Source organism: Tenrec ecaudatus, chromosome 10 (genome assembly GCF_050624435.1).
Source record: "Tenrec ecaudatus isolate mTenEca1 chromosome 10, mTenEca1.hap1, whole genome shotgun sequence".
Taxonomy (NCBI): Eukaryota; Metazoa; Chordata; class Mammalia; order Afrosoricida; family Tenrecidae; genus Tenrec; species Tenrec ecaudatus.
In genome coordinates, this window is record NC_134539.1 from 153,986,955 (window position 1) to 154,001,842 (window position 14,888).

Genomic DNA, 14,888 nt, shown 5'->3' on the forward strand with positions numbered 1-14,888 from the left:
TATGGTTGTGGTAAAGGGTATGTCCTCAGGACACCCCCTTTTTGGGTCTATGGGAATATCTTGATAGATCCATTCTAACATACCAATTTCTCTAAGCTTTTGGATGCCTACCTCTACAGTGTACCAAGGGAGGTCAGGTACTTCAAGTTGGTCTAATCTAGGCCATCTGGCAGTCCATGCTTCATTGAACCAACCAAATAAAGACTTAGATCCTTTTTTAGCCTGTCTCACAGAGACATTGAAAGAAGAGTCTGTGCTTAGGGGTCCCATATCCAGAAACTCAGACCGGTCTAATATTACATTTCGTGCACCAGTATCCCACACCCTGAGTAACCATTCCCAGGGGTATTCTCCAGGCTTTTGCTTGTACGTATTTGAGAACTCAAGCAGGTCTTTATGTGTGTAGCGCAGTTCTTCTTGGATAATCCTCGCAACCTCACCTTTAGGAGGTTCCTGAGACTTAATTTTAGTCACAGGTCTAGCAGAAATAATGGGTGGTGAGGGTGTTTCCTGGGTGCTCTCAGCAATATCTTGCGAGGCATCTTCCTCAGGTAATGCTACTGATGCAGCCCCACCTGGCATATCAACTTGAATAGTTTGGCTAATGTGCTCAGGTGTTTCTAAGGGCTCAATATCCTCTTCTTCTGGATCATCAGCCCATATGTTCCCATCCCATGTTTCAGGGTCCCAACTTTTCCCAATTAATGCCCTTACTTTGGTTTCAGACACTACTCTAGATCTGCAATTCAGCTGCCGTTGTAATTCAGCCACTCGTATAATGAGACTCTGGACCTGGTTCTCAGCAATGTCAGCTCTTTTACTAGAGGAGAGAAGGCTCTCCTTTGTAGCACAGATGGAAGTTTTCAAACCTGTTAGTCTGCACCTGAGGCGTGCTTTTGAGGCTCTGAGATCATCCCTCTCCTTAATCACACTTTCCATTGCATGAAGGACCAGCCAACCAGCTTCCCTATACTTGTCATTATCACAAAACTCCTGGAAAATATCAAACATAGGATCATCTCCTTTATCCAGCACCCCATCTATCGGTGGTGCTACTTTAGGTATTATCTTTGCTATTTCACACCATGGATTAGTAAGGGTAGCAGACGTATCCACGTCAAGAGTAATCAGGTTGGAAAGCCAATTTAAGAAACCCATATTTATGGTTTACTTCTCTAGAAGCACTCCTGGTACCAATATGTGTTGGACAGGGTTCTCTAGAAAGACAAGACCAGATTGCTAATAATTATATATAGATATATTTATAAAGATAGATATATAATACAAGAAATGAACCGTTAAATTATATACAGATAGATAATACAAGAAATTAACAGTTAAATTATAAAGCAGTGAGACACTAGCAGTCCTTTAAGGCTTTAGAGCCGCCAGTTGCTAGTCCCCTTCTGTAGAGAGAGCTGGGCTATATATACCCAGGCAGCAAACAGCAAGGCAGGTCCCCAACTGTCATCAACTGTCGGCCCCCAGCTCCAGAGAGGAACATTCCAATCGTGTGGGCTTAAAGGGACCTCACCTTACAGCGACACAGTCCACAGGCTAGGCATCCCACAGGTAGTGTACCCCTTTAAACTGAGGCACAGAACAGCCAAGGTGAGGCTCACCAAGCCATTTATCCCTCTGCCCTTCAGTTAATCCTACTTGAGTTTATCAGCCAGGCTGGCACAATAAACTATCGCACTCGCCAACCTGGCCAATAAATACATGTGGGGTTAATTGAAGGGCGGAGAGATAAAGGGTTCGGTGAGCCTCGCCTTTCTAGTTCTTGGGTCTCTTGCTTTGTGATGGCCGGTCCAGGGTGCAGTTGCCAGTTCCCTGCTTCAGCTGGCAAGGCTCACTTCCTGCAAGACATCCCTGTGGAGAAGCCACATGGACCTATCCCAATGCATCCCTGGGTGCTGGAGCAGCCGTGTGGAGGCCCCTGCCAGCGCTGAGATGCTTACACACTTAATGATTCTGCTTTCCTCCTGCAGTCGGCATCATTGCACGTGTTTTGTGAGATGGAGGAGGACTTTGTGGATTGGTGCTTGGACATATGGGTTAATGTTGGATTTGTGGGCTTGGGCAGCACTGGGTTGGGATGCTTTCTTGATGCGCACTTAACCTTTATATAAAACTCTCTCTTATACATGAGTTTCTGTGGATTTGTTTCTTTAAAGTACCCAGACTAACACAACCTCTGTCAATTTACTCGGGAGAAAGGTGAGACTTTCAGTTCTGTTGGGACCACGTGAGCCGCAATCAACTTGGTGGCAGCAGTAAATATCGGTCATAGCCCAGGAACCTCCAAGCTACAAAGCCATTTTTTAGGGCCAGATCTTTATCCAAATGGAACTGAAATCAACAATTGACACAAAAAGGAGAAATATGATTAAACTTCATGTCCCCACACCTTTAAAAATTAATTTGAATCAAAATTATTTCAAATGGAAGCGGTTTGCTGCTTGTAAGCACGAGTTGTGTATTAGAAAAATAATAACTCTCGACTCTACTTCCCCATAGCTTTTATGATTCCTGAAACTCTGTGGGCCATACATCAGAATTCAAGTAGGCACATCTGAACCCTTGCCCCCAATTCCTCAATATCCCCTTACTTGAGAAGCTGAAGAAGGAGTTTATTTTGAAAGCCCCTGTTCAAACGCCTGTGTTGCCTGCTAAGAAACAAAACAAGAGCGGCTGGGTGTTTGTTCAGGCTCGGTGAGCTAGCAATCACATTACCATGCCTAAAGTTCAAGTAATCCTAAACCCTCTCTTGTTAATTTTCATGTTCTTCTGGATGCTATGCATGTTATTGTCATTGACCTTTGTGGCACCTTCTTTAGGTGTTTGTCTTCATGTGTGCGTGTGGTAGTTATATCATCTGGTGTCAATTTGGGACTTCAGAGGATTAAGAGTGAAGGGGTGGAGTCTAGTCTGTCAATTGGATGATAGCCAATTAGGCCTCTATGTGGGCATGGCCTTCTCCTAAGAATTCTGGGAACTCCTGGATTTTCCTCCTTGGAGGCTAGAGATACTTCTCTGTCAATGCTGATTCCCTGGAGAGATGCTCCACTGCCAAGACACATGGAACTACGCTGACAGACTCTGGGACCTGGAGCAGCCACGTGGAAACCCCTGCCAGGGCTGACACCACTGGATCCAAAAGACTCCCCCCCCCCCACTTGTCCTGTGATCTTCCTGCACTCGTTGTCATTGCAAGTGTGAGTCTGAAGAAGGCTTTATAGATTGTTATCGGACATATGGGTTAATATCGGACTTATGGAGTTGGACTAGACTGAGTTGGGATGCTTTCTTAATGTACAATTACCCTTTATATAAAACTCTCTTAAAAAAAACAAAAAAAAACTCTCTTATATGAGAGTCTATGAATGTCTATGAGTGTCTATGAATGTCTATGAGTGTCTATGAATTTGAGTGTCTATGAATTTGTTTCTCTAGTCTACCCGGACGAACACAGGGAGAATCGACGATATGGACAGCAATACCTCAATAATTTACTGCATCTCCCAGTTATTTTCTCAAATGCTACATGAATCTGAATCACAACATTTTGATAATTCACTAATATGCTCCAAACTCCCAGCAAGTGTGTATTGATGACAGAAAAACTTTGTTGAAACATCTAGGGGCGAAGAGTTTCTACAGAAAAACGCCAGTTATTTCAGCCTTCCTTTACGTGGGTGGTGCCGTAGTGTTGTGAGGGCTGCGATCCACATGGTGGGCAGTTGTAAACTGGAGAAGACTGGCCTTTCTACTCCAATCAACGGCTGCTGTCTCAGAAACCCACAGGGGGTCGCCATGAGTCAGCATTGACTCTGAGTTTGGTTTGTGGTTTAAATATATAGGCCATATAATTTCTGCAGAAGGTATTTCTATTGTTCCCAAATGAAAGGAGACCATTTCTGTTTTTGTTTTTGGTTTTTAATCTTTGAGACTAAGAAATAATTATGTAGGTTTCTTGGATTTTGTGGCTGCTATAGAGCTTGAATTTAATTTCTCCTTGTTAGTTTAATTCCTATATTAGTATTTGAAAGTTTCCAAAATCAGGTTTTTCTTTCAAATTACATTAGAAGCTCAGGAGACCACAAACGGAAAGAAACCCTAACAAACACCCCTGCATCTGGTGTTCCCAACTATCATCTAGACTCTGCTTGCTTATACAGGAAGTTTCAGGAAATGCTTCACGTATTCTGGCCCAGAAGCATGGAGGACATCAGACTTATAGGCTACTGTAGCCTTCAGCTTGATCCCATAGGATATCAGACTTATAGGCTACTTTAGCCTTCAGCTTGATCCCATAGGATATCAGACTTATAGGCTACTGTAGGCTTCAGCTTGATCCTATAGGATATCAGACTTATAGGCTACTGTAGCCTTCAGCTTGATCCTATAGGATATCAGACTTATAGGCTACTGTAGCCTTCAGCTTAATCCTGGAGACAAAGACTCCCCTCCTTGTTGCTGAGCAGTAAACGGCACTGTCACATTGTTAGAAGGCACAGTCCTGGGAAGCTTTCTAGATGTGACCCATGGTGTAACGACCACACTAAACTCTGCTCTGTCCCAACACCTCTGCCAGTCAGCTCACTTTCTCTGACATTCTCTTTGTGGATACACCTAACGTTAGACCAACTCTCTGGGGATTTAAAAAAAATCCCTTCAGATAATCCTGATTTGATTATATCTGTAGCCAGCTCTTAGATGAGATATGATCTGACTAACTCTCATGATCAGCCAAGATACATTGTGACAAGCTCTCCTGAAGTTCTTGAAGGCCAAGCCCTCTCCTTTAAACAAGTTAAAAGAACCGCCCTTGCCAGAGCCCATACACGAGCTCAGGAAAGGTCCTAACTGTATGACTCCCTACCTCTCGAGCCTGCTGTTGTCAAAACCCATGCTCACCACCTAAAATAAGTTCGCAAACAGAAGAAATATAATGCTCTTGCTGACGGAACAAACAAAAAGGTGGCCCCTAAATTCTTGCCCCTTTAATAGAAAAGGGAGCCCTTCATATCACTGGCCCCCACCAACTCTTTGTCATCTTGATTCAGATTAGACATTTTAGAATGGCATTTAAAGGTCTACCAAAAGGGTTACCTTGTTGCATTCAATGCCCTATGACTGCTCCCTCCTTTCTTGATATCTTTAGCTGGTTATCAAATAGGATCGATTATTGGCTATGTTCTAGACTACTAAACCTAATCATAATTACAGTTATTGTGAGAACAGTTAGCTAGGAGAACCAGTGGCAGAGAAGGTTAGCATGGAACTGTCAACTGCAAAGTCAGTGACCCACACCTGCCAGACACTCCAAGGGACAACGAGGCACTCTGTCCTGTAAAGAGTTAGTCTGAGACACTCTGTGGCGGTATTTTATTTGGTCCTCATGGGTTGCTATGAGTCGGAATCAACTTGATGGAAGTGGCTTTAGTTTTTGTAGAAATAACTTAAAGAACCATGAAATAGTCATCTACTATATTTAACTCCATTGCAACTTTCCTCATTATGCAAAGAATTATGTAGGTTAAAAAAGCCAAAATTTGAAGGTGACTATTTTTCACCTTGAAGCAGTCCTTATAGAAAACCAAAGTGTTCATCTAATGTGGTCTATTTATACTAACCCTGATATCAGCCAGCTCACCGTGATGATGAGGCCTAGTAACATGACAAGGTAATGGTAAAATATATTCATCAATCACTTAATTGATTGATAACATAAAACTCCAGAAAGTCCTTAGAAAGTCCTTGTGGGAGAAAGGTTACTCCTATGTTGGTGAATGTGATCTATGCCCCCTCAAAGTGCCTTTGTCAAAAGGGGGAATGTGTAAGCAAACCCCCAAACCCGAGGCATTCAGCGTGACTAAACTAGCTGACCCAGGTCTGGATTATACCCCATTTTACCTTATTTCTGCTCGTTATCTACAAGTAGACTTTTGTAAACTCTTACCTGTTCCCAGCAGATGAAGGCAGCGGTCAGGCATGAGGTCGGACTGTTCCAGGAAATGTACAGCCCGCCCCTGACTTGTAAAACCTGTCCTTGGAAAGGAGGCTCTTGCCAGATCCTACAGAACTTTATAAACATGCTCTTCCACCCGGCCCCAAGATGTCTGCACATTGGATAGACTAGTTATTTTGAAAATTTAAAAATAGTCTTTCAACTAAACCTTCTGGATCCTCAAGACAACCATGTGACTGATAACATAAAGCTCTGTAAATATCAGTCAATCAGAAAACTACCTGACACAAACCAGCCTCTGGGGTCCAGCTCATCGTAGGTAGCATATGATAATTATCCATGTAATTTTTCAACTGCTCAATGTCTTTAAAAATCTCCTTGTCTTATTTGAATAGAGCTCAGAGGATCATTTTAGTTATGACACAATTAAAAGAGGAGATAAACTAAAAGAAGCTTCTATAGCAGGGGTTCTCAACCTTCCTAATGCCATGCCCCTTTCATACAGTTCCTCATGTTGTGGTGACCCGCAACCATAAAATTATTTTTGTTGCTACTTCATAACTGTCAATTTGCTACTGTGACGAATTGGGCGACCCCTGTGAAAGGGTGGTTCAACCCCCAAAGGGGTGGAGACCCACAGGTTGAGAACCCATGTTCTATGGTGTTAAGTGTCACAAAAAAGAAACACAAATAAGGTGATGGCAAGTAGGGTTGACGCGGGGGGGTGGGGGGGCAGGGGATTCCAGAAAAAGTGCCGTTTACGTAGAGATCTGAATCCTCTGGAAGGCTTTGTTTTTGGAGACCCCCCCTCCCCCTTAAGCAGACTCTGGTAGCCTTTCCAGGGGTAAGTGTGGCTAAAGAGGCCCTGATGAGACTGCAAGGGTCCCTCCCTCGCAACTCGGACCAAGTGACAAACACTGGTGAACCAACAACTGTCAACTTAGGCTGATAAAAATGTTTGTCTGGCCACTGAAATCCCAGGGAGAAGTGAGCTGATCACAACCATACCGCAACCGGTCTGTTTCCCAGGAAGTTCAGGTCGCTGTTCTCTCCAAACAGGTAACCTTCAGGATGACTTGAGTCAAACTTCTCTCCTCCCATAATGAAGTGGCTGGCAAAATAGCTCCCTGATGAGGGACAAACAGAAGAAACTAGTAAGACAAAACTAAGTGGGAGAGGGGATGGGGGGGGGGGAAGGTCTAACTCTTCAAACAAATTGAGTCAAGAGTTAGAAATTCTTTTCTTTAATTTGAACAATGGCACAAAATGAGCAGAATCACAGCTAGGAGAATCAAGATGCCAAACATAAACTAGATCAGTGTTTCCTTTCTAACACTCTTTCATCAAATCTTAATCACGATTGACCTATAAAAAGGGCCCACAACCCACATTAATGAACATCTACACGTGTTGATTTAAAAATGGTTTTATTAACATATCCTTCATCTAGCATACAATGTAATGGCTCACTCATATTAAGATCTGGGCATTCATGTCCACAATCAATTTCGGGACCATTTCTTCTAGTAGTCATTGCTGTTAGCTCTCTATAACGGTATTTTGTCATTGATTTTTTCCTTACACTTGAAACAGTTATTCCAGGAATCTTAATGACAAGTATTAGCATGTATATACATGTATACATTTCTTTACCTAGATTTTCTTTATTAAAATAATCTTACCTAGATTTTCATAAACAAGTTCATACTCATGTACAGAGGTCTCATTACCTACTGACCACTACATTTACATCTCTATGTGCCTCTAAAAGAAAGCGTCTTTACACTTTGCTTCAATTATATAAATGTTTGTTTCATAGGCAAACACAAATTTCAATAATACAGCTGTCCCTGGCTTTACCCATAAAATACCACACACTTCCTGCCATCCAGTTGACTCTGACTCACAGCAATCTCAGGATTGAGCAAAAATGTCCCTGTGGGTTTCTGAGAATGTACATCTTTGTGAAAACAGAAAGCCTCAGCTTTCTCCCACATTACAGTGGTTCTCAATCCTGGGTCGTGACCCCTATGTATGGGGGAGGTCAAATGATCCTTTCACAGGGGTTGCCCGATTCATAACAGTAGCAAAATGACAGTGATTAAGTAGCAATGACAATAATGTTATGGTTGGGGGGGGGGTCACCACCACATAAGGAGCTGTATGAAAGGTGGTGGCATTAGGAAGGTTGAGAACCACTGTCCCACAATTACTACACAGCATACCAAGAACTCACCACCAGTGTTGATGGCCAGAATTGCAGGGCACCCCAACTGGACACCCCAACCTTAACAGAAGGCAGGGATCTAGTCAAGACTGCCCTTACCACAAGAAATCAGGTCAGAATTCTCACCAACCTCTCAGCCAGATAGACCAAAGAACCGAGCCAGGATATGATGGCAGTGAGAGGTTTAGGAAACAATAAATTCACTCTGGGAATTTTTTCACTCTTGATGATTAAATGAATTGCCTCTTATCCCACACTCTGGACAGACCAGGCTGGAGAAGGACATCTTCCTGGGAAAGCAGAGGGGCAGAGAAGAGGAGGAAAGCCCTCGGTGAGATGGAATAGCCCAGTGGCTACAACACTGGGCTCAAACACAAGGACAACCTTAAGGGTGCCGCAGGCCGGGGACGTGTTTCGTCTTGTACTAAAGGTCACTGCTAGGAGTTGGAACTGACGCAACGGCCCTAACAACGGCAACCACAACTGCAATCCTCCCATCAAGGTAAGCACACGCCATCACATGCCATGCCAATGTCCCCACAGACCCCAAATGCTCAAGCTAATACAAAAAGAGTACAAAATGCCAGAAAGCTGTTTCTCTCTTATACTACTAGGATATGTATGAACTCCCTTAAGTAAATTGCAATTTTTGTTTAAGATTTATAGCAAATTTTAAAAATGAGTGTCTGCAAGTGGAGAAGGAAGATAGAGCAGAACAGCTAAACCAGTGGTGGGATTCAGCCAGTTTGCACCAGATCAGCAGAACTGATACGTAATTCTTTGTTGAGTTTGGTGAACCAGTTGTTAAAATGGCACTTGGCTGGGCAGCTGCCCAATGTGGAAACCACAAATTTACATGCCTTACTCTTTTTCAATGTTCATCTGTGCGACAGCATATTCTAAGCACCCGTAGTACTGTTCATTCCATCCATAGGTATAAAAAATTAGATGCAACTGTGCTTGTAATATTTATTTATTAACTGTTACAAGGAATTGAATGTTATAAAAATTTATTCTTATTATTGTTCTAAGAATTTATCATTTGTTCATGAATAAATATTAATAGCACAATGACACACTGTCATTTGTTTCAGCTTTGTGTTATGCCTCCAATTCCCACAAGATATTATGAGAGAAATATGCAATTCCTAAAAGTGTCTAAGAGCTAAAAGTATGATCAGAACAATTGCTGTAATTTCAGGAGAGTCTGAAAGGGGTTTTTCAAAGATGCATATAATAGATTCAGAGAAAGAAGTCGTCTAACTTTTTTCTAATCTATTGGCCTACCTCTACAGGAATGGTATCCTATTTCTCCAGTGAAGAGATGATTAAAGATAAATCACCCAGCCAATGACGCTCAGATGAAAGTGAAGAATATTGCAACGATGAAAATAATCGTTTTATTGTTTTTTTAAAACATTTTATTAGGGGCTCATACAACTCTTATCACAATCCATACATATACATACATCAATTGTATAAAGCACATCCGTACATTCTTTTCCCTAATCATTTTCTTTTTTTTTCTCCTCTTTTCTTTTTTTACATTTTATTAGGGGCTCATACACGTTTTATTGTTTTTTTGTGAAATACTTTTTGTTAATATTTTAAAACTCCTTCTTTGTGTCCCTCCTTTATTTTTCTTATTTAAGTACTAACTGTATGAAATAAAAAACTACCAGGGGAGGAGAGAGTGGGGAGGGAAGGGAAAAATAAGGAGCTGATACCAAGGGCTCAAGTAGAAAGCAAATGTTTTCAGAATGATGATGACCACAAATGTACAAATGTGCTTGACACATGGATGGATGTATGGATTGTGGTAAGAGTTGTATGAGCTCCCAATAAAACGATTAATTTTTTAAAAAGAAATAATAAACTACCTTTCAGCATATCCTTTTTTCCTACTTACCGGCAGTTAATTTCTACTTCATTTTTTATACTTACATACTTAAAATGGTCATGAGGGCAGTGACTGGTTGTTAAATTATTTGAATCCCACCACCCCATGCATCCAATTTTGGATTTGCTATGCCTAGAAGAAGGACATCACATTTGATAAACTAACAGGGCGGCAACATGGATTGGCGCAGAGGCTGTATCAACAGGCTCAAGCAGAAGAACAATTATGAGGATGGCGCTGGAGCGGGCAGTGCTTCCTTCTGCTGGACGTGGATCGCGATGAGCTGGAGCGACGATGACAACAACAACATATCTAGTCAGCACATCCATGTGGATCAGCTCTCCTACTACAGAGTGAAGCAATTCTTGAGCTCCAGACAGGAGGAAAACATCATTTTTGAATACTCAGGAGCCCAGCTGAGAGCCACCGCAGAGGACCTCGGAACAGTTTCCACCAAATCGCACACACAAAGGCCAGCCACCTGCAGTGATACGGCGGTGCAATCGATCATTTGGGAAAGCTTGACTATCAATTATTTATGACAGCACTTGCTTGTCCTATTTTCCGAGTGCATAATTTATAGAGAAGGTAAGTGCCTAGTGGCCTTAAGCACAAGAAGCCATTGCAAATAATTTAAGTGTCATTCATCTTTGAGCCTTGGTAAAATGTATTCTCTTTATATTATTCACCGCCGCCCCCCCCCCAAACCAATGCTATTGAGTCCATTTTGGCTCACAGTGATCCTATCGAGGGTTTTTAAGATGTAAGTCTTCATAGGACCAGACTGCCTCGCATGCCTCCGGATGAGCGGCTTGTGGGCTTGAGCCACTGACATTGTGGTTACCAGTCTACTGCCATGAATCTACAGCATCACCAGGGCCCTACATCTATATTTATTAGGGTTGATGTCTTTAGTGGACAGACGGTGAAATTAGACATGTTACAGATTCTACACTGAAGGATGGCCTGCCCAAATCATCAGTGAAGAAATGAGAGAAGCAAGTTTGGGGTCTGATAGTGTACAAATTGAGTTTAGTGTAAGGCCCATGGTGTTTCCCAGTCAGGTAAGGGATCTGGGGCAATGAAATCCATAGGTTACAGTGGACCACGTGGGGCTGGATGAGCCTGGCAAGAGAGAGGCATGAATGACCTGGTGTAAGAGGTTAAAGGAGCCGACTAGGTTTGACAGAAAAATGTCTTTTGGGGCAGGATGCGAAAAGAGCTTATCAAAAGAGGTAATGCTGAGGTAATGACAATTTTACCTTGCATGAAAAAACAAAGAGTACATTTAAAATCTAAAATTCAAGGAAGAGCTCATACATAAAACAGGATGCTTGTCAAACCAGGTATGCACACTTCCTTTAAAAAGCTCACTTCCCCCGTGCACTTAACATATAACACGTCATTTGTAAGGTTTGATACGGTGTTACTTATAATACGAAATGGTCATATTTATAAGGTTTGAAATGGTATTTCAACTTAAGCAACTTTTCAAGGGAAAAAACGATATTGATTAAAGTGCCAGGTTGCTTTATACTTGTACCTGGGGATGCTTTTCTTCAAATTACATAGGTCACTTCCAGTTAAATGAACTTGAATGCACTTTGACACTGTTCACTTCTAGAGTTTGGGCGGGGGCAGCGTGAAATGTGTATCCTTGGGCACATGGTGCAGTGGTCCAAGGCACCAGATCACATGTGTACACCTATCTGAATTAGAGTAAGCTACCAATATACTTACAGGTTAAAAGAAAAAAATCCACTTGAGACTACCAAATTTTCACTTTTTCCTGTCTTTGAAACAGACTCCTGTAACCCCTGGCTCTCCGTTACACTGGGTCAATAAGTGATCATGCCCTGACAGACCGGGTAAAGCTCCCGCCGCTTGTTCAGGCTCTCAAGTCAGCACACAGCTCTGCCGGCAACCGCAGTGACAGACATTGACAGCAAACACATGCCTGCACAATCCTGATAACACTTGCCTTTTAGTCAACTTGTAAGTGTATATCCATTCTTCTTAGCAGTATAAATACAGAGAATATCCATTAATATCTTAAAAACACACACATTTAATTTAGGCTCCTCTGTTTTATTTACTTTCCATTTTCAGGGGCTGCATTCAATTAAAAAATGAATAATTATGTAAAATGTGTATAGGGTTCTACTGTTGAACTATACAAAATGATACATATTCAAAGCAACCTAGCTTTTATCCCGGTACCTTCCACTTTGTCCTTCCCCTCCCTGTATAGACAGCCAGCCATCTAAAAAATGCAAATGGCTTATCCTTACATAAATGAAATAAAATCAAACATGAGTTTACACTTTATCCAGCAGGAGAAAAACGGCAGCACAAAACCAAAACAGTAACCGTATTTTAGTGGTAGTATTGTATCATTTTATCCTGAGGCTGTGATCTATAGCAAGTGAGTAACAATGGAATAATTTAACTTTATCAATGAGAAGCAGGGGTTCTCCCTTGAGAGAAACGTTAACGTCAAGATTAAAGAAGACAACAATGTCGTCCTGGAGCTGCTAGCTAAGTAACAGTTGGCTCATAGACTAAAGGTCTCCTTGAGCCACAAGCTCCTTTGAGTGGTCTATAGGAAACCAAATGACACTGGAGAGTGAAGACCAGATGGTAAGGGAGCAAAGAAACATCAAACCAAACCACACCAAATTCACTGCCATTGGGTCCTTTCGGCTCACCGTGACCTGCCAGGACAGAGTAGCACTTTCCCTTTACCACAGAGGAGAGCCTCATCTTTCTCCCTCAGAGAAGCTAGGGGGTTTGAACTGCTGAGATTGGCAGCCCAAAGCCTAAACAACTCCACTCCACGACCAGGGCTCCTGAGGGAAACAAGACAGAGCATGAGAAATGGTCCAGCCCAAACAGAATGAATCAGAATTTATGGGAAACGGAACCAACATCACCAAATATAGAACTTGTTCAATAAGAACCTGGCTTGTTGGGCAAACTTTCACCTCCAACATAAGAAAATAACTCTTTTCACTTTCAAAGCATGTGATATATCTTTACAGATGAACAATATTTCCTGTGCCAAGAACGCTGAGGCTGTGGTCTCCGGGAACCATGTCCCACCAAAGGGAGCCAGGTTCACACCCAGGCCTGGGCAGGAAACTCACCAGAGGGGCGTGGCACTGGGTGTGGCCCCACATCCCAAGGAGATCACCCCAAACCTCTGAGGAGCGCCACGTGAAAAGGACTGTGGAACCAATTTGCAACGGTCCCATTGGTCAAAGACAGGGCCTTTTGGTGCTCCAGTCAAATGTACTGCAAGGCCTGGGATCGTGAGTGCACAGGGCAGCTACGAGTCATCTTTTTTTAAATACATCCCCGGAGGAAGCGAGCGAACCAAGTCCTGGTTTGGGACAGCAGAAGACCTCATCCTGCCTGTCTTTCCCGGGGAACTAAGCTCGCACTTCTCGGTGACTGGCCAACCAGCAGATAAGGTTTTTCTTGGCAGAACTATTTCGGCTAAGAGACAAAAAAGGAGTGATAAAAATGAAGTTATTTGTTTGACAATGCTTGATAAATCAATGACTCGTCCACCCACACACGAAAACAAAGCAAAACATCCCAAACAAAAAACAAGACAGCCAGACATCTGTCTACTGATGCAAAACAGAACAAAGTATCTCAGTAAATAAGACATACTCAACATACCCTTTAAAAATTTAAGGAGGTGAATTTGATTGAGCCACTGATTCATGACAGCTCAGGGGTGCAATCAGCAAAATCTAGACTGGGGAAAACTCTACAAACCAAAGGCCCCGGCTTCCTCAAGAAATACACTGGAAGCTGGTGGGGCTGGGGGATACTGCAAGGACACACTTCATCCTCACCAGCTTTTCATTGCCCTATATTTTACACCACTGGCTACCCGCAGCTGTTGCCCCTGCTCTGAATGGGTTCATCTAAAATACCGTGTATACTCATGTACAAGCTGAGTCTTTCAGCACATTTTTTGTTTTAAAATTAGGTGCCTCCATTGATATTTGGATCAGCTTATCCTCGAATATATACAGTAACCGTAAGAAATAAAATACAATGATACAAAGACTCATAGGGTTACATAGCAACACCACTCACAAAAGCCAAATGGCAGGACCATCCAATGGCCACACACGGAAGAAGGGGCACTGAAAACACATGCAACGGAATGTTACTCAGAAAGAGCAATGAAGACGTGATTCATGCCGCAACCTGGATGAACCCCACAAACACACCAAGTGAAAGAAGCCAAACACAAGAGGGCACACAGGGTATGATTCCATTTATAGAAAATACTCAGAACAGATAAACTCTTAGCAACGGAAAGGAGATTGGTGGTTGCTAGGGGCTGGGGGAAAGAGGGGCTGGGGGATAACTGCTTTCAGTGGCCTGTTGGCTTTTGAGTCTGTTCTATTAGTGGCCCTGCTGACAACAGAAGGACACATGGTCCTACATGATCCTCACGATCGTTGCCAGGCTAGGGGCCATCTCACTGAGGGTCTGACTGCCGTTCTTTTTAACGGTAAGGTTTTTAGTTGGGGGTGAGGAACCTGCTCTGGAACTAGACACAAGAGGTCTTGCCCACCATTGTGAAGATGCTCAATGCCATTAAACTGTCTGTTTTAACTCGTTAATTTTATGCTATGAGAATTCACTGCAATACAAAACACATCACGTGTGAAGAAAGTCACATTTTCACACAAGTCACAATAATGTTGCTATTTAAATTTTTGCTTCAGTTTCCAAGCTCTTATGGAAAGTCAAAAGTTCAT

General features: G+C 42.5%; 1 protein-coding gene across 2 annotated transcripts in view; it reads right to left on the bottom strand.

Moving 5' to 3' along the window:
• RNF157 (ring finger protein 157) overlaps positions 1-14,888 on the bottom strand; it is a 99,903-nt gene that overhangs the window by 68,387 nt on the left and 16,628 nt on the right. For both annotated transcript variants that reach the window (XM_075562247.1, XM_075562246.1), the window contains exon 2: positions 6,983-7,101. In XM_075562247.1, coding sequence (XP_075418362.1) covers positions 6,983-7,101 — 119 coding nt within the window. The remainder of the gene's footprint in view (positions 1-6,982; positions 7,102-14,888) is intronic.